General features: G+C 64.9%; 1 protein-coding gene and 1 long non-coding RNA gene across 5 annotated transcripts in view; one reads left to right on the plus strand and one right to left on the minus strand.

The window, feature by feature from the left end:
- Positions 1-200: 200 nt before the first annotated feature.
- On the minus strand, positions 201-4,148 carry LOC123382346. Its single transcript, XR_006590601.1, has 2 exons — positions 3,642-4,148; positions 201-2,130 (listed from the first exon to the last, which is right to left on the minus strand). It is a non-coding gene; the product is annotated as an uncharacterized LOC123382346 (long non-coding RNA).
- A 1,697-nt stretch (positions 4,149-5,845) lies between these two features.
- Positions 5,846-19,540, plus strand: part of GSE1 (Gse1 coiled-coil protein) — a 390,912-nt gene continuing 377,217 nt past the window's right edge. Inside the window, exon 1 of one of the 4 annotated variants that reach the window (XM_045046604.1) lies at positions 5,846-7,301. In XM_045046604.1, the coding sequence (XP_044902539.1) occupies positions 6,305-7,301 (997 nt within the window). In that variant the 5' untranslated portion in view covers positions 5,846-6,304. The remainder of the gene's footprint in view (positions 7,302-19,540) is intronic. The other 3 variants (XM_045046605.1, XM_045046602.1, XM_045046601.1) reach the window with 3 other exon arrangements.

The following is a 19,540-nucleotide window of genomic DNA, read 5'->3' on the forward strand; positions in this document are numbered from 1 at the left end:
GGGACGTGCACCCCCACGCACGGGCGCCTCACTGGAGAATGCAGGCAGTGTTTACTTTGGTTTTTAACGAAGCGCTTTGCAGCTTTCCGGGGCGCATCTATCTGCACAGGGGTCTCGGGCCCCCGCCACGGGAAGGTCGCCCGGCCCCCTCCACTCCCCAAAGCTCTTGTATTAGAAAAACAAGGGGCGCTAAGACAGGGTCACCCAACATGCTGTGCGTTTTTAATGTTTACTGGCCCGCGTCGAAAGTACAAGGAAATTTCACTATGAGGGCCTGTGCCTCTGGGCCTCAGTGTCCCTGTGTCTCAAATGGAGAGGACGATTCCCGCTCTTCCTCCCCCCGCCCCCCCCCCCACTGCTATGTCATGTGAGCTAACGGGTGTGAAACGGCTCATAAGCCCGAGGCCCCCATAAATCCCGGGGATTTTTTTTTATTGTTAATGGTTGCATTCCTTCCGTCTGAGGAGGACAGACTTCTGCCGGTGGCCTGCCATGTTTAAAGCTCTTTCTGAGAATGGCAGAAAAGTGCTTGCTTCATTCTTGGGGGGTGGGGGGAGGAGAAAGAAAGAAAAAAAAAAAAACCAGGGCAGTCAGATGATAAATTTTGTTTTCCTGGTCCCCAGTGAGCCAGAGGCCAAACACAGCCTCTGAAATAGCCAAGACAGGCCAGCCTGCAGAAGGAAACAGCCCTGGGAGGGGTGCTTGAAACACACACATTGCAGTTTCGAGGGAGGACCCAAAGGGCAAAGGCCCCGGGGAGAAGGGGGGAGGCTGGGCGCCTGGAACGGACTCGGCCTCCATTGCCGGCCCCCGCGGGGGGAGCGGGACGCTGGCAGCCGGCAGGAGCGGCCGGGCAATTCTGGAACTTGGAAGGCCTGGTGAGGTTTTGGCATCCGAAGGTCAAGCACCGACGGAGCCCCAGCCACGTCCCTGGCCTTGTGACACCGCGCGACAGCACAGGGGAAGCCACGCAGGTTCGGCCCCAGTGGGAACAGCAGGCCCGGAGGCAGATGCACAAAATAACGTGTGATAAGTGCCCAGAGCCTGGAAAGTCGCCTCGCCGGCAGGGTGAGGGCAGATTCCTGTGGTTTCTGGGCCAAGACAACCCCACAGGAAGCTGCGAATCTGAGATGCGCCCAGATGTTCCAAGCTGACGGCCTTCTGGTCTCCTTCAGAACCAAGGTGGGGCGCTTTCTCGCCGTCTGTCCGTCCGCAGGACCGGCTCTGCCCTTGAGCACCTGTCGCTGCTTGGAAGCCCACCGCCCCCCCCACGCCCTGGGATGGAAGATGGGGAGTGCGGGCAGTGGTTCACGGGGTCCGGGGGGAGATGGGGACCCTCTTTCCCGCTGCAGGGAGGCCATGTGCTCAGAGCGGGAGCAGGGACGTGGCTCTGCTGGGGCCGGGAGGCTGTGGCTCCCAAGTGAGGTTAATACAAGGGGGCCTCGACGCGTCTCATCTGGCACGTGCCCGCCTGTTTGCGTCCAGACGGGGACCCATCAGGGCCTCAGTTGCCCCGGGTGTGAAACGGGGAACACACGTGAGGCACCGGAGGCCATCCCTGCCCCGACGCACCAGCGCCTTTGGACTCAGGAGAAAGCTCGTCTTCTTAGCTAACAGCCAGGGAGCTGCAAGGTGCCTGGGCTCTAGCTCAGCTGCACCAGGCTGTGCGACCTTGGGCCTTGACGTGTCTTCCCTGCGTCTCTGTCTCCTCGCCTGTAAACCGGGGGTACGGGACAACCTACCTCACAGGCTGGTCGCACAAATTTGGTGAGTTTACATCTGTAAGGCACAGGTCCCGGTGAGAGTCACATTCCACCAATGTGTCCAAACACAGTTATCTCCGGGTCCGTGGAGAGCGTGTTTCACCTGGATTGTCCCAGTTCACCCCCCTCCCAGCCCTCCGGGACAAGCCATTTTTTTATCCCTGTTTTGCAGATGGGCAAACTGAGGCTCAGAGAGGCGAAGTCGCAGACCAAGGCCATACGAGTAACTGTCACACCGTGCCAACAGCCCCACTCCTCGGTCACCCACCCACAGATGGCCAACCATCATCACCTGCCTTTTCCCTCTGGTCTGTGGTCACCTGCTTCCTGGTTGCTGAGATGTGTGCCGGGGGACTTTCCTGAGTCACTGGTCATTGAGGGAAACAAAAACATCCAGCTGGATGCCTCCCTCCTCCCACCCCGGGTCCACTTCACACACACACACACACACACACACACACACACACACACACACACACACACAGAAGGCACATGCTCGGGAAGTTCCGCTTAAAGACCAGCTTAGCCAAGAAAACTCCCACCTCCCTCATTTTGTCCTGTTGACCCCTGTGGCCCTCCTCCCTCACACAGAGCCACAAAGGGGCAACACACACACATTCTCACTCCCAACGTGCCAGGCCTCTGTGCCCAGGGCATCACTCTGCCTCAGTTCATGGGCACACACACACAAATCTGGTGCACTGTGCAGAGCAGGAAACTGAGGCCTGGGGCGCTAAGAGGTTCGTCTGACGCTCACACAGACAGAAGAGGGACGGGGCAGGATCGAGACCCCAGTGCACAGGACCCAGGCCCTGAGTGAGCCCCCAGATATGTGACCAGCGAGCAAGCCGGACCTGGTTCCTGCCCCGGGGGTGCGGGGCCCGGCGGGGGGGGGGGGGAGACGGGTGGGTGGACCCAGGCTGCAGCTCAGGGAAGAGTTGGACAGAAAAATAAATAAAACCAACAGCAAATTCCTTTGCCAGTGAGTTGAGACAGAGAATAGCGTGGGGGACCTGCTGGGGATGGCGAAGGCAGGGAAGCCTTTGGGGGAAGACGCTGCAGCCGAGGCCGCAAAGGTGAGCAGCACTCGCACAAAGAGAACCCAACCCGCAGACGCATTTTGAGGAGGGAGGAAGCACGAGCTTAAGGGGTTCACGGGTAACCCCACGGGGATCTGCATTTCCAAAGGGGCACGGTTTCACCGGTAACCTCTCGGTCTGTGTGGGGCTCGAGGGTTGTGCTAGGGGCCCAATGAGTGGACCTGGCCCCTTAACGTTTCCTCATCGGTTCCCTCCTGCCACCAAAATGCCAGAAGCAGGGAGAAACCCTTGCCCTGCCCCAGCATTCCTTGGGGACAGTTTTTGCTGACGCAACTCTTTTCTGCAGTACTGGGTTTCCGGCGGTGTTGGTGGCGATGATGATTTTTTTAACTCCTAGACTGTGACCCCTGGAATACGCTCCAGGGGTTCCCGGGAGCCGGCCCCTCGCCCGTGTTCTGCTGATTTATAATGCGTGCCCCCCCCATGCCAAGGGGGAAGCCTAGGTTTATTTACGTGCCAGTGCCCCGGAGGGCAGAGGGCCCACCTGGCACCTTTGTCCCCAGGCTCACTCTGGGTTCCAGCTGGCAGGCAGGGACAGCTCACTGTCAACTGCTCTGAAGTCAGAGACTCAGAGACTTTTGAAGCTGGAAGAGATGTCATTTCGTAGATGGGAAGAGCAGGCCCAGCGAGGCCTGGATTCGCACAAGGGCCTCCCAGCCTGAGCCAGGGCGGTGGGGAGGACAGAAGGGGCCCGGCCACGGGGCCACATGTTTGCCTGGCGTGGGGCTTGGAGTCCACTGCCTGGGGCTGAATCCCTCCCGCCACTCCGGAAAAGTACCTTAAACCCCCCGTGGCTCTTTTTTTCCCATCTGTGAAATGGGTAGATGTCAGCACTCAACCCAGAGTTAGTTACTGGGGGCAGGCACTGGGCTGATGTGTAGAAAGTGCTTAGCATGGCCCCTGGCACGCAGTCGGTCCCCTGCCAGAGCTCCTAGTTATTAGGAGGAAGAAAGGGCCCAGAGTTGTTGAGTCACTTGCTCTGGAACGCACAGCGCCGAGACACGCAGGACCCTTTCTGTGCTGCCGGTGGGGCTGCAGTGGCCGCGGGGCAGCGGGGGGGGGGGGGGGGGGGCGGAGAGCTGTGTGGCAGGTTAAAGACTCCGGCCCCCTGACGGCGCCTTCGCCACCACGCCCCAGGACCCAGGGAACTGCTCCTGTTCCGTCTCCACATTCGGCGCACTGGACCCCGAAAGGTGCCCCAACGCAGGGCGGCGCAGGGCCGCCAACGGCCCTCCTTCGCCCCCCTCCCCGCCGCTTTGAAACGGGGAAGGGGCCGCAGCGCCCCGAGCCGCCCCTCCCGAGAGCCACTCTCCCCCCCGCCCCCCTCCCCCCCCCACGGGGCTCCTCGGAGTCTCGGCGCCGGCCGCGTCCTCACCGGGCTCCTCCCGCGCGCCCCGCTCGCCCTTTACTTAACCGCTGTCCGGGTGGGGGGGGGGAGCGAGAGCGAGAGAGCGAGAGCGAGAGAGCGAGAGCGAGAGAGCGAGAGCGAGAGAGCGAGAGCGAGAGAGCGAGAGCGAGAGAGCGAGACGGAGAGAGAGAGAGCGCGGGCCCCTGCCCGGGGCGGGATCCTCGGCGCGCGGGCCCCCGCCGGACACGGCCCCGACCGCGGAGCCGCCGGGCCATTGTGCGCAGTCCGGGCGGCGGGGTGGGGGGGGGAGGGAGGGAGCGCCGGGGAGGCGGGGCGGGCGCGCGGGGGAGGGCTTCCCCGCCCGCCGCGCGCCCGCCCCCCGCCCCTCCCCCGCCGCCCTCCGCGCCGCCCCGCCCCCCTCCTCCCCAATTAAATGACCCCACGCTTTGGCAGGCGCCGGAGCTCGCACATGCGGCCGCCGCTCCAGCCGCCCGGGGCCCGCCGCTGCCGCCGCCGCCGCCGCCGCCGCTGCCGCTGCGTTCCGGGCGCGCTCGCCGCGGCGCCGCCGGGGGCTCGGCAGGCCGGGGTGGGGGGGGCGCCCCCGCGAGCGGCCGTGCGCCCGCGCCCGCGCCGGCCGCCCGCCGCCAAACTTCGCGGCGCGCTCATGCCCCACGTCGGGCGCGGCGTGGGCGGCGTGGGCGGCGGGCGCTGAGGGCGGCCCCGGGGGGCGCGGGCGCACGGGCGGACGCGGCGCGGCCATGAGCGGGCGGCCGGCGCCGCTCTCCCGCAAGCAGCGGCTCATGGCAGCCGTGGGCGAGCGGGCGGCGGCGGCGGGCGGCGGCGGGGGCGGCGGCGGCGGCGGCGGCGGCGGGGGGGGCGCGCCGCTCTCCTGCTTCATCTGCGGCGGCGGCATCGGGCGCGGCAAGGAGCTGAAGCTGCAGGTGAGGCAGCCGGTGGCGGCGGCGGCGGCGGCGGCGGCGGCGGGCGCGGGCGCCGCGGCCCAGCCCTTCTTCCCGTTCCTGCAGCAGCAGGAGCCGGCGCCCGGCGCGCGCGAGCTGTGCCCGGCCGACGGCTGCGTGCTGGTGTGCGCCGTGTGCCGCTGCTTCCTGGGCGAGCAGTGGGCCGCGTTCGAGCGCGCCCGCACGCCGGTGGACAAGCGCATGTACTGGCTGAAGCGGCCGCACCAGTGCGACGCGGGCGCGGCCGGGCGCCGCGGGGCCGCCGGGGGCCCCCGCGAGTGGAACGTCGCCTACGCGCTGGGCGGCGCGGCCGGCGACGAGACGCGGGACTCCGAGCTGTCGGAGCTGTCGGACACCGACCCCCTCTCCGAGCCGGAGCCGGCCGCGCGCGACGCCGCCAGTCCCCGCCGGGACGGGGCGCCGGCTGCGGCGGCGGCGGCGGCGGCGGCGGCGGGGGCGGCGCGCGGCCCTCCGGGGCCCGGGCCTCGCGCGGGCCGCTGCCAGGAGTGGAGGCCGGCGCCGGGACCCCCTCCGGGACAGGGCGACGCGGAGGAGGCGGAGGAGGAGGAGGAGGGCGTCCCCTCGAAGCCGCGCGGGGACGGGGAGCCCAAGGCCGGCACGAGGCGCCGGCGGAAGACGGCCGGGAGGCACTGGGTCCCCGAGGCCCGGGCCAGCGTCCTGAGGGGCGTTCAGGACCCTTGGCAAGGCCCCCCGGTCCAGGCGGCCCCCGCGGACGGCGCCAAAGGAGTGCCTCCGGGCACGGCCGCCAGGACTCCTCCGGAGAGCAGGCCGCCGGGGGAGACCCGCGGGAGCTACTGCGTGTCCGAGGACAGTGACATCAACATCACCAGCGAGGAGGAGCCCCTGCCCGGCGCCAAAGACAAGGAGAACGGAGGCGCCGGCCCCTGGGCTTCCCCGGAGAGCCGGGCCGCGCCAGCAGAGGGCCTCTGCTGCTACATCTGCGGGTCGCCGCTGGGCCCGGCCTCGCGGCACCAGATCCACGTGCAGAAGCAGGAAAAGTTGGCTCAGGCGCCCTTCTTCCCCTTCCTGTGGCTGCACAGCCCCCCTCCGGGGGCCCAGCCCATCAGCGAGGGCGGCAGCACCCTGGTGTGCCCCTGCTGCTTCTCCTCGCTCATGCAGCAGTGGCAGAGCTTCGAGCTGGCCGACGTGCCCGTCCTGCAGCGACTGTACGTGGTGCCCCTGAACAGCCATGCCCCGGGCATGGCCTCCAAGGGCCGCCGGCTCCCCAGGGAGGAGGGCCCGCCCGCCGGGGCCCTGCCGGAGGCCTGCTATCTCTGCGGGGAGGATTGTACCCAGGACGCCCGGGCCGTGGCCTCCAGGATCCTGAACGGCACCCCCAGGGGCTCCATGCACTTCCCCTTCCTCAGCCTGCTGCCCCGCCCCCCCAACGCCCGGGGCCCCCGACAAGCGCTGCGAGGTCCGGAGCTGTCCCAAGTGCTTCAGCGTCCTGGAGGACGTGTGGGCCCTGTACCGGGCCTGCCACAACGACGAACTTATCACCTCCGTGCAGGGCTTCCTGGGCAGGTACCACCAGGCCTTCTCGGCCTCGGACCCCGCCCTCTCCGAGCCGCCCGCGTCGGCCCCGGGCAGCCCGGCCTCCGTCTGCTACGTCTGCGGGGCCGAGCTGGGCCCCGGGAAGGAGTTCCAGCTCAACGTGAACCCCTCGGGCCGCCTGGGCGAAAAGGAGCCCTTCTTCCCGTTCCTCACCGTCTACCCGCCCGCCCCACGCGCCAGGCCCGCGGACTCCACCGGCCTGGTGGCCACCTGCGTCCTGTGCTACCACGACCTGCTGGGCCAGTGGCTGCAGCACGAGGCCCGCGGCGCCCAGCGCACCGTCAGCGCCTGGTCTCGGCAGTACCGGGTGGAGACGTTCGTGTGCTTCTTCTGCCGGCAGGAGAAGGAGCGGTGTCTCGGGCTGAGGGCCGTGCGGGTCGCCCGGCTGCCGCTGTTCCTCTACACCCTGCGAGCCAGCCGCAGCCTGCTGGTGGACGACGGGCGGCAGCTGATCATCGGCGCCTGCGTGGAGTGTGGGACCCTGGTGTGCGCCGGCCAGGGGCTGGCCCGCCAGGGGCCCCTCGGTTGGAGCTCCCCGGCGGCACCGGCGACGAAGGTAAGCGGCGGTTTTCTCTTTGGCCTCTGCGATCCGAGCGGGGAAGGAAGACGTGTTGTTTTCTGTGCCTCTGCCGGGGAGGCGTTTGTACTGGTTCTGTGTGCCGCGTTCCAGTAGGAGGTGCCCTCCTGGGGCCGCCGGGCTGGTGCGTGGGGGACAGCGCCGGCCTGGCTGAGCTGGCAGGCGAGTGGAGTTGGGGGGGACCGGTCTTGTGGCAGAACAGGGCGCTGCGGAAAAGGGCAGGCACGGGCCTGAACTTGAGGGTGTTTGCAGCGAGCGGAGTGTGTCACACGGAGGAAGCTGGGGGCGCGTCTGTCATCCGCCTGATAACATTGGTCATTAGTGCGGCCACGCGGGTCACCGTGAGGTCTCTGCACTAGCCCCTTTGGAAACGCAGCAGACGTGGACGGTCCTCTCCGCTCCAGCGCCCGCTCTGTGTAGCTTCTGCAGCTTTCCACACCCAAGTTCGCACTTGTCCTTTGAGACCCTCTGGTTGCTTAACAGCAGATGGAACCAGATTTTCAGACGTGGGGGTTTGGGACCCTGGGGGACAGTGGCCTGAGCAGACTCCCCCCCCCCCCCCACTCCCCTCCACGGTGGGAAGAGAGTCTTTCTTCTCTGCAAATCAGCTGTGCAGAAGGAGGCGGGGGTGGGGGGGTTGCTGGCGCCCTGTTTATAAGGCGCCTGCCTTCACGCTGCCTGCCCCGGAGGAGCCAGACGGGGCTCAGTTAATTTTGGATCTGCCTCTGCAGAGGCCGAGGCAGGACCTGCCCCCAGCGGGTCTGGGGAAGTAGGTGTTTGTGAGTCGGGATCACCGTCGTGGCCGAGGGGGCCCTGAACTGTAATCCCCACCAGAGACCGTGAGACCGGCCTGTTTGATCGGATGCCTGTCACGGTACCACGTCGCGGGCGTGGGGCCCGCGACCGGTGCTTGCTCTGTGCCGTCGTGCTCTGCCCGGGCTACCTTCTCTGCACGCGTCCCCTTCGGGCCGCGGAGGTGTCGCTGGGGGCTTTGTTGGGCCTCTCGTTCTAAACGGGGGCCCACATCGCTCCCCGCTGTGGGTGCGGACTCCTCGTTAGCAGCACGTGGCGGTCCAGCCTCTGGATCTGCTGCTGGGCATCTAAAGCGGTTTCCGGAAGGGCCAGGACTTGGGAGGTGAGCCCGGCTTCTGCGCTTGCTACCAGATCCCCAGTGTCTGGAACAGTGCCTGGCTCAGAGTAGGCGCTCCGTAAACATGTGTTGCGCCACCAGCGCCGTCCCCAAGCATCCCGCCCCGTCTCCTGGGAACTGAGCACGTGAGAGCACGTGTCTGGGCTCGTCCCCCTGGTGCGGAGCGGAGGTTCGGAGCGCCTGCCGCGGAGGGCCAGTGTGCGACCGTCGTGGGCATTCGGATGCCCCCGGAAGGTCAAGCCCTTGGCGCCCAGTGGGACCCTCCCATCCACCTGGTGTGTCGGGCAGACTGTTCTAGGAGGCAGGCCAGTTCCTCTGTGAGGCTGTCGCTTCGCGGGGTGGCCGCGGGTCTCGGGCTCCGTGGCGGTGCCGCGTGCTGGCCACAGCGCCCTCTCTGAGGTTTCCGAGTGCTGTCTGCACAGCGTCCACGCCGTGGCGAGTTTTTCCGTTGTTGATTTGCTCACTCATCGGGAGTTGATGAGCTGCCAAGCGCGGGCCTCGTGGGCAGGAACTTGAGGAAACAGTCCAGCTGGGAAGGTTGGGGTGGAGGGGAGCCTCGTGGGGATGAAAACGCAAGCCGGAGTCTGCCCGGAAGGGGTCAGCGTGAGTTGGGGAAGGCTGGCTGGCTTGCTCGGTTTGGCGCCATTTCCAAAGCGTCTGCTCCTGGGAGGCCTTATTGCCCCCATTTCGCAGACGAGAAGTCAGAGAAGTCAGGTGGCATCGGTGACTGTCCCACAACCGGTAGAGGTGGCCGAAGTGGGTCTTCAACCTATGTCTTCCCAGCCCCGAGCCCCACTCGGTCCTCGGGCGGGGTGCGGTGGAGAGGGAGGGGTCAAGGGTGAGGAGGCGCGGAGGCAAGGGGCGACCAGAGGTGCTTAGTGGGGATGACGGCGGGGGGGACGAGGCTGGTGTGCACGGAAGGCCCCGGAGTCAGGCACAGGAGGCAGTTTTGGAGTTGGAGGCACAGGGGAGAGAGAAAAAGTCCTTGAAAGAAGGCTTGGAACGCGCCGGGAAGAGATCCACCCAGGGCTGGGCCGTGGCAGCCGTCCAGGTGGGTGGCGAGGCCATCGGCCTTGGCGGTGGGGGGGCGGGGGGGGGGGAGGCGGGATGGGGAGGGCAGCCGTGCGGCTCCAGTAGTCAGAGGGAGGACCGGGGAGCATCAGCTCCCGCCTGTGAGAGGGTAGAATGCCGGAAACTCAGCCTCCTGCCCTTCCTTCCTCCCTCCCTGCCGTTCATTTAACAAATGTTTATGGAGCGCCTACTCTGAGCCAGGCACTGTTCCAGACGCTGGGGATCTGGAGGCAAGTGCAGCGCCTTCAGTGTCGGGGGGAGGGGTGCGGAGCCCGGCACAGAATACCACTTCCCGCGGAGCCGTAAACAAAGCGGGGCCGGGGCTCTCCAGAGGCGCCACGGTGGGCATGAGGCCTCAACACGGTGCGGCTGGAAACAGACCCGGGACTCCCGGCGGGGGCTGGCAGGGTTCGCTCCTGCCAGCCCCCGAGCCCTGTCTGTCTCCGCCGTGTGGTTTGAGAACTTGGGTGGGAGTGGCCAGGGGCATTGGAAGGTAGCCACAGGGAAACCACTGAGCCGGAACGGCATGTTCCGGAACCTCGTCTATACCGCCTCCCGCGATGCCTCCGTTGTTTCCTGCTCAACGTTCATTCATTGGTGAATCAGCTTTAAACAGTGTGAAAGAACATGGAGAAAGAGAGGGGACGGGAAAGAGAGAGAGGAAGAGAAAGGAAAGAAAAGAAGTCACCGACACCCTCTGTCGGGATCGCGTTTGCGGCTTTTCGGTCCAGCCGAGCGCACGCCTCCTGGAGGGCACCGTGCCGCGTCAACCACCAGACCTCTGAGCCGGCCGCGTGCACAGGACTGCGCTTGGGACGCCGAGGTGATCCTTCCTCTGGAAGGTCTGGGGTCTGAGAGTGGCCGGTGCCCGGTGGGAACGCGGGACACGCTCGTTCCCTTCTCTGTCCCTGAGGCGCTGGCGACTCGGGGTTAGGTCTCTGGGCGGCCCCCGCGTGCCGCCGTGTCGCGGCCTCTGCCCCCCAACCTTTCTGCGGGGGATAAGGGGTCGGTCGTCCCTCCCTCTGGAGCTAGGGGGCACAGCTGGCCAGGCTGCCCGAGATGGCAGCTGGGGACGTAATAGGGATGATGATGCCTTTCTAGAATGTTCTCCGCGTTCCAGACCGTGCCACATGCTTCCCCCGTGTTCACTCTTACTGAGCCCTCACCACAACGCTGTTGAGGCAGGTGCAGCTGCCTCCGTTTCATGCCGGAAGTGACGACTCCAGAGAGGTCAAGTGACTGGCCCGAGGTCGCTCAGTTGGTAACCGCGGGACCAGCATTGGACCCAGGAGGCCCGCTCTGGCGTCTGTGCTCCAGCCTCTAGGCTCTCTGGACCCCGGGGCTCCAGCTGTGAAGGTGGCAGTGCCCTGGAGGGACGTGGTCCTGATTTCCCCTGCACGGGGCCCACCCCCTCCCCCAGAGCAGCGGAGAGGCAGGAGGTCAGCTTGCACGGGCCCGAGGTCCTGAAGGTCCCCCGCTGGCCGGCCCGGACGTCCTGCACTCCCCGTTCTCTGCCCTGCTGACGAGTGGCGCCCTTGGGTTTTGCTCCCCCAGCCCTGCTCTGGTGTTCAGCCGGGACCTCCCGCTGCTGGTGGGACAAGCCCGTCCCCGTCCCCGACGGTCCGCCGAGGGATCCCTCGGCCTCCTTTGCCAGCCAGTTGGCGGGCGGGCCGCCCTGCCCTGCCCTCTTCCCGCGGTCTGTCCGGGGAGCGTTCCGGGGACTGGAGCGTGCAGCCGCTTACCTAACCGCACCCTGGCCCCTCACGGAGGGGACACCCGGCCCGGCCCCCGGAGCGTGGCCTCCGCACCCCAAACAGGTGTTGCTGCCGCGGCCCCTTTCTTGTCTGCAGGCTGACATCTGAGGCCCGCAGAGAGCGCCTGTCATCACTTGCCTGTCGGGGCCGGCACGCACATCTGTTTCCCCTGTTCCCCGGCTCTCGGCGCCCACGCGGCTCCGTGCTCTTCAGGGAGGGCCTGGCAGCCCTCCCCCCCAGCCCGGTGGGGGCTCGTGGGACACCTAGGCAAGGTGACTGGAGGCGGGGAGCCTTCCGGAAGATGCCGGGGTGGGCGGGGGGGCGGGGCCGCCCGGCTGGGCCGACACCGGCACCCTCTCTCCCTGGCGGCAGCCGGGCAGTGACTGGGCTCTGGGCCTTTCTCAAGCTCCCGCCGCCTCCTCCGAGGGGAGGGCTGTGCTTTTCTTGGCATGTTGGAAGCCATCTGCTCAGAGGAGTGAGCTCTCCAGACGCGCCTTGTCCTAGACCTGGAGGTGATTGGAGGCAACTGGGAAAGAGGAGGTTGAGGCGGAAGGTTGCCAAAGCTCAGCCCTCCCTGGAGGCAGGGAGGGGCAGGGGCAGGGCCGCAGGGTGGCCGTCTTGGGTGAAGTCCAGAGTCCTCAGAGCTTTCCGGCCCCTTCTCTGCTTAGATCTCTCGGGATCCTACTCTTGGGAGGTTAGCTCTCCGTGACTGTCTTTGGAGGATCTGTAGGTTGTGGGCAGGTTTCCCCAGTCGGCACGTTTTCTGGGCTGGGGAAGCACCCATGTCTGGAGATCCCGTTCATTTTCTGCCCCTGGTCCCTATCCTGGTCGGGACGGGGAGAGGGGTGATGTCTGGCCCCCAGGAAGAGTATTTAGGAACTTGGCCTCCGATGGCCATGTAGCCCCAAGTGGGAGGTTGACGGGGGCCGTGGTGGAGGGAGCTTCTCGCCATGTGACCTTCGCTCAGTTTCCCCGTCTGTCAAAATGAAAGGTCAGGGCTTCAAGGGTCGCAGGTGGTTTGCATTTCACACGTGAGTGTGACTGACGGGTGGGGCTGTGTTGAGAAGGGATGCCGGGGGCCGTCTGCCCTTGCTGGTAGAACGTCGAGTAATGTATCGGCCGTCTCTTCTGCAGGGTTAGGAAGGAGAGGGCGCCTTCCCGGGGTCTAGGTTTTCTTTATTTTTTCTTTTTTTCCAGCTGTGCTGAGGCATGATTGGTATATAACATCGTGTGAGCTTAAGGTGCAACATGTTGGTTGGAAACATTTATATGTTATAAAACGATCACCCCCGGTCTCACCACGTCGCTATTTTCTTTCTTTTCTCTGTGCGTTTAAGATCTGCTGTCTTAGCAACATTCAAGTATGTGATACAGGATCAGTAGCGGTAGCTACCGGCTGTGCGTTAGACCCCCTCCCTTGGTGATCTTGAACCTGGGAGTTTACGCCTTCCTTCAGTATCTCCCCCATCTCGTGGGGTCGCGGTTTTAAACTCAGGGTATGACGTGGGGGCCCCTCCCGTGATATTCTGTCCCACGTTAGGGTCAGGAAACCTCTTGGATCACCTTTTGGGGGGTGACACTATGCCAGGGGGCCCAACAAGCCCACAGCCTAATGCCACTTTGCTGGTGTACTTTTTCAGCAATACGAGCTGATTAGACGCGTAGGTTTTGAAAGAAATCCCGGCAGTCCTGTGACGGGGACACAGCTGCCTCGTCCCTGCTCATGCTTCTACTCTTGTCCGTGGTCGCCCGGGAGAAACACACATTCCACCCAGCAGGTCGACAGATGTTTGCGTACCTACGCGCCAGCAGGTGCTCTGAAGACGTGCCGTGGAGTCAGGCGGGCCCTGCCCCCGGCTGCTCGCGTGGGTGGGGAGTGGGGGGGGGGGTGACAGGCTCTGGCGGTGGTCGTGCGGCGTGCCGAGTTCTGTGCTGGAACCTGCCGGGAGCTCGCAGGAGGGTGGGAAGCTGGTGTGTTCAGGGAAGGCTTCCTGGAGGAGGCGCTCTCTAAGCTGAGTCCGAAGGCTGGAAAGGACTCAGCCGGGTCCATGTGAGAGTCACGTGCTCCTGGGGAGTATGTGCAAAGGCCTAGATGCGGGGAGTGGGATTTGCCTGAGAGCCAATTTGAATCCATTTGAATTTTATACCAGTGACTGGGCCCTAACCCAGCCTTTTAATCAGAATCTCTAAGGGGTAGCCCTGGGGCCCCTGGTATTTTAAAGCTTCCAGAAGATTCCAGCACTGCGGTAAGGACTGGTGAGGGAGGCCATTGTAAGCATAGCCCAGGAATTTGGGACTTTTATCTTGAAAGCTGTGCCGGTCGCTGAAAGGATTCTATTCTTTTGTTCAGTCTGTCTGTATGAAGCACCTGCTGTGTCCCAGGCACTGTTCTGGGCCCGGGATCCCACAGCGAGTAACCCAGATGGGGTGCAGGGAGGGCTGTGGCTGCGAGCAAATGAGTGGGCAGGGGGAGCGGGGAGGGCTGGGGGCTGTCACCTGAGCCAGGAGGACGGTCTGGGCAGGGGACCACGAGGAAGCTGGGGTGCCAGAGGGCAGGGGAGGGGGCCGGGCAGACAGGCCTGGCGCCCTGACCTTGTGAAGACGTTGTTTTTGTTTTATGTGTTTTTCAGTTGAGATATAATTCACACACCATAAAATTCACCCTTTTAAAGCCTACAACTCGGTGACATTTTAAAGCCTACAACTCATTCAGGGAGTCGTGCGGCCACCGGCACTATCCGGTCCCCCCCACCCCTGCCAGCCCCGCAAGCACTCGCGTCCCTTCCGTGTCTGTGGGTGTACCTCTTGTACATTTCACACACGCGGAGCCACGCGACTCGCGGTCTTCTGTGCCTGGCTCCTCGGACACAGGGCGCGTCCCCGGTCTGCCGCGGCCATAGCAGGTGTCAGCACGGCGTCCCCGCACCGATGGGCGTTTTGCCCACCCGCGCCTCGGCTGGCGGACGTGGGTGCTGATTCTGTTGGCCCCCCGGGGACCGTGCTGCCCTGAACGTCCGCGTGCAGCTTTTCGTGTGGACGCGTGTCTGCGTTTCTCCTGGGGAGACGCCCCTGAGCAGGGATTTGCTCAGTCCCCTGGGAGCTCTGTGTTTCACGCTTCCTGTTCAGACTTCCCACCAGGGAGTTTAGTTTTTGTTTATTTATTTTTAGTGTTTATTGTCGAGAGAGAGAGAGAGAGAGAGAGAGAGAGAGAGAGAGAGAGAGAGAGAGCATGAGCAGGGAGAGGCAGAGAGAGAGGGAGACACAGAATCCGAAGCAGGCTCTGGGCTCCGAGCTGTCAGCACAGAGCCCGACGCGAAGCTCGAACCCATGAACCGTGAGATCGTGACCTGAGCCTAAGTCAGAGGCTTAACTGACTGAGCCCCTAGTGGGTTTTAATGACACAGTACGACTTGGGTGGTTCCGTCGGCTAAGGTCGAACAACTAAACGTGACCACGGCCATTCTCCTAGCCTAGGTTTCCTGACGTCGAATTTGAGTTTGAAGGTGGGAGTTGGCCTCCTCCCTGGGTTAAGAGGGACTGTGTTAGGAATTGGGATGGGGCTGGGGCGCCCGGAGGGCTCAGTCAGTCAGGCGCCTGACTTCGGCTCAGGTCTTGATCTCACGGTTCGTGGGTTCAAGCCCTGCGTCGGGCTCTGTGCTGACTGCTCGGAGCCTGGAGCCTGCTTCAGATTCTGTCCCTCTCTCTCTCTCGTAAATAAACATTAAAACAACAAAAAAAAGAATTGGGAAGGGGCTTTGGACTCGCTCCAGCCTGGAAGGCAGAAGTCCCGGATTCTGAGCGTCAGCACTCACAGTGGCTTTAGGCAAGACTCTCCCCTGGTCTGGGTCTCAGTTTTCTGTCTGTGAAATGGGAGTAGACGGTGGCCTGCTGGCTGGGCCCCTGGGCTCCTGTACAGCTGCCGAGCAGTAGCCATCTTGTCTTTCGGCCCCGTCGGCAGGAGCAGGACCCGGGGGTGCGTGGAGAAGACCCCCGAGACAGACATCTGGCTTGGCCGTGAGTCCTGTGGCGCTCCGGTCCCCTGCCCCCGCCGCCCGGGCCGCGTGCCGTTGCTTCCCTGCTGCGGCAGTGACCGCCGGTCGGGTTGGGTCTCTTCCACGAGGTGCCACAGCCTCCGACGACTGGCACACAGGTCGCGGTCAGCGTGTGGCTCAGCTGGGCCAGGATGGGCGTGCTGGGGCCCCGGGCAGGAGTGGGCAGCGCTGGGGGTGACTGTTTCCGCCTGGTGGGCTGTTGGGTGAGCGTGCAGTGGGGGCGAGGGAGCAGCCCGCGGCCCAAGGAGGGCCCCTCGAGGGCAGAGCCCGCGGTGGCCACGACACCCCGCCCACCGGTTAGTGACAGTTGTGGGGCAGAGCCGGTGATGAGGAAGGGCCCTGGGGTTCCGTCCGTCCACCTGGTCCCCGTGAAGACACAGCGAGGTGGGAGGGGACGGCGATGACAAGCAGAGCCTGTTGATGCCGTCCCGCGGTGCCCCGTGGAAGCCTCCACCCCTCGTGTCGGGCAGGTTCTCCGATTTTGTTGATGAGGAAGTTGAGGCACAGAGAGGGGAAGTCGCTTGCCCAAAGTCACACAGCCGGGAGGTACAGGAGCTGGGATTTGAACCGGGCCATCCGGCTCCAGCGTCCAGAGGCTTCCCTGCAGCACCACACTCCTCCCGAGTAGGTACCCGGATGCAGCCACGTGGCAGGTGTATGTGGGTCAGCGCGGGGAGGGCTGAGGGCTCAGCCAGGACCTGGCCCCCGTGGGGGCAGGGGAGGCAGTGGGGATCTAGGAAGGCTGCCTGGAGGAGGGGGTCACTTCTGGGGGTGCTACAAACGGGCAGGTTTTATTTGATTCATTTTTTTAAAGCTTACTTACCTTGAGTGAGGGAGGCAGCGCAGGGGAGGCAGTGGGGATCTAGGAAGGCTGCCTGGAGGAGGGGGTCACTGCTGGGGGTCCTACAAATGGGCATGTTTTATTTGATCCATTTTTTAAAACTTTATTTACCTTGAGTGAGAGAGACAGCGCAAGCGAGCATGCGAGTGGGGGAGAGGCAGAGAGAGAGAGAGAGGGAGCGAGCGAGCGCCCCAAGCGGGTTCCATGCCACCAGCACAGAGCCCGGTGTGGGGCTCGATCCCACAAACCGTAAGATCATGACCTGAGCTGAAGTCGAGTCGGGCGTTTAACCTCCTGAGCCCCCCAGGCGTCCCTGGGCGGGTTTTAAATCAGCGGTGAATCCACAGAGGTCTTCCCTTTTTGAGTTTATACGCCAGTCACGCATTCTAAATGTTATTTTATTCTTTTAACGTGTTTGCTGCTGACTGTCAGTCGATTATACCATAGGAACCGCCTCAGTGTTCAAAAGGTATTTTCAGACTGCATTGCGTTTTACATTAAAAATGTCACGCGCTTCATGGTGGAAGACGTGGGGCAGGTGACAGGTGGCCGCGTGCCAGGTGCGGTTCACCCCTGCCTTGTGGGTCACCCGACCGTCTCAGCTCCGTGTCCACGGCTGCCCACTGATGGGTCATCAGCCCCAAACCTCCGTGGGTCCCGTCATTGGCCCCACTCTGTCACCAGCCACGCGGGGGACCTTGGGGAAGATGCCAGTCTCCTCCCTGGGCTGCGGGTTCCTCCCGTGACCGTGGGGGGCGGGGTGACCTGCGCTGTGGATGGGTGGCATGGGGCCCATTTTTCAGATGCAGAGACCGAGACTCCTGAACCTGGGAGTTCGGGATCGAGTTACAAGCAGTGAGTGCGGGAGCTGGGACGCCAGGACCAGGGAGAACTGGGTGGTCCGGCTCCAGGGCCTCGGCCTTTCCACCCCCTCCCTGCCTTAAGTAGCACTTCCTGGACATGATGTGGGGCTGGCAGGGACCTGGCCTCTATCCCGCCCTGCCTTGGTGTAGCCGCACAAGCACCCGCTTCCAGAAAGGGGGCTCGGGGGAGGGGGTCGGAGCACTGACACACGGCAGCGCTGTTTTATAGGCCGCCCCGGACCCGTAAACCTCGTCTCCCGGCTTCCAGACGAGAGGCTTTGTAGACGGGGATTAAGAGGCTTGTGTGGGTCCTGATGGGCTGGAGACGCAGGCAGGTGGGAGGCAGGCGTGGGCCTTCCAGATCCCCGGGCCAAGCAGGACTGGGGCAAGGGGGCACCGGGGCTCCTGGGGACCACAGCACAGCGGCCACTCGGGGACAAGGGAGGCCGGGAGGGGCCTTCAGGCAGTGGGGGCTCAGCTGGCCTGAGAGCCTGGCTTCCCACTGACCACAGCAGCAGCTCCTTTAATCCGATTCCTTTGGGCGGCTGGATTCCTCCAGGCGTGGCTTCTTCCCTTTCTCACAGTCCCGCGCTGTTCGTCCTTTTGTGCGATTATGCGACGTCCCGGGACCGTTGGACGCGGGAGGCCCCGGGCCTTCAGAGCGAGGGGCTTTTCGCGGGGTTCCTGGCCGCTGCTCCCGCCCCGAGGAAAGCAGCTCGGCCGCGGGGGCCACCCGGAGGCACAGGGTGGAGTGGCCTGGATGTCCCTGGGCCGCCAGCCCTGCGGAAAGCGGCCCGGCCCCTTCCCCCCGGCCCGTTGCCTGCGGAAGAGAGGGGGTGCCGTTCTGGAGACAAAGCCCCCGCTTCCCCTCTCGTGCGGGAGCTGAGGACTTGCCCACCGGACTTGTGCGTCCCCAGCCAAGCACGCAAGGGGGCTCCCGGACTCCCTCCCCTCAGCCCTGCGGTGCGGAGAAACCCGGCCCTGGGCTGGTGGTGGCAGAGCATCAGACTGACCCCAGTGGCCTCTCTCCACCTTCTCACGCTCTGCGTGTCAACGGGGCGCTCGGTTGGCGGCCCCACCCTCCTGCTTCCCGTCACCCCTCGCCCTCCTCCTCTTCTTGAAGCTCTGCGTTTTCTTCCCTTTGCAGAAACGCGTCGAGGGGCGCCTGGGTGGCTCGGCCGGTTAAGCATCCGCCTCCGGGTCTCGCCTCCGGTCGCGATCTCACGGTTCCTGAGATCGAGCCCCGCTCGGGCTCTGCGCCGACAGCTCGGATCCTGCTTGGGACTCTCTCTCTCTCTCTCTCTCTCTCAAAATAAGTAAACACACTTCACAAAACGTGTCGGGCGGTCGCGGGCCTGGTTTTGCCAGCTCCCGTGCCGAGTGATTGCGGGTTCCTCCCCACGGACGGGCGAACCCAGGTCCCCGGTGACCGGTTACCCGTCTCTCGCCAGGTGCCCGGGACACCGGGACCTTTCTCTGGGGGTTAAGGACTGGCTTCCGGGCAGCCCCACGGAAGGCGGGCGGGCGTCCCTGGAGGCCCGCTGAGTCAGGACAGCGGCTTGCGGGGGGTGTCGCGGGAGCCCGGAGGGGCCCTTCTTCCTGTGGCCTCCCCCGGCCCCTTCCACGTGCACAGACATCCTGCCCACGTCCAGCACCCTCCCCCCGCCCCACGCGTTCACAACCTTCTCTCCTACATCCTGTGCTCTCGCACGCGTGCGTGCCCCGGGACGTGTGCACACAGGCCGTGCGGCGTTCTCGGGGGGAGTCGTTCCTTTTCCCCCCTCTGACGGTGTCAGTGTTTTCCTCCTCGCTGAGTGTTGCAGGCACCGCACGTTTATGACTGTCGTGTCTCTGATGCGTTGGTGCCCTTGTCGCGGTCCCGCGTCTCTCTCCGGTAGCCCCTCGCAGTCCATTTTATCGGCCCGTCCCCCGCCTGGAAATGAGGCCCCCGAGGCTCCGAGAGGGAGGGAGGCCCCCCCCGCCCCGGAGGCCACCCAGCTGCCAACACCAGGCGGGATGCACCCTTGCCCTCCGCTTTCTCCGCCCCGCCAGCTGCGTTGGGGCGGCAGGTCTGGGAGAAGCCCCTTCGCGGTGACTCTCTGGGTGCCTGCGTTTCGATGTCATCGCCGTCAGGCGGCCAGAGCCGTGTCCCCGCCCGCCCTCAGCCCAGGACCCCCCAGGAGCCCAGCATCTGGCCCGCAGCCTGTGGGAGCTCAGCGGAGCATGCTTGGAACACGCTCTGGAAACTTCTCACCAGACTCTGCTCTGGAACTCCTCGCCCTCCCCGCCCCGTTTGGTGGGACCGTCCCCAGCGTGTTGGGGCGGACCTTCTCGGCGCTCACGCGGGGGAAGAAGCAGTTCTCTGGGCGGCAGGAGAAGTGTTTCCCCCTCGCTGGCTTCTGCGTGGGCCTTTTGGAACCCAGGCCCGGTCCTCCTCCCGGTGGCTTCACCCCGGCCCGGCCCGCGGTCGGGAGCTCCCCGGGGGGC

Source organism: Felis catus, chromosome E2, assembly GCF_018350175.1.
Source record: "Felis catus isolate Fca126 chromosome E2, F.catus_Fca126_mat1.0, whole genome shotgun sequence".
Taxonomy (NCBI): Eukaryota; Metazoa; Chordata; class Mammalia; order Carnivora; family Felidae; genus Felis; species Felis catus.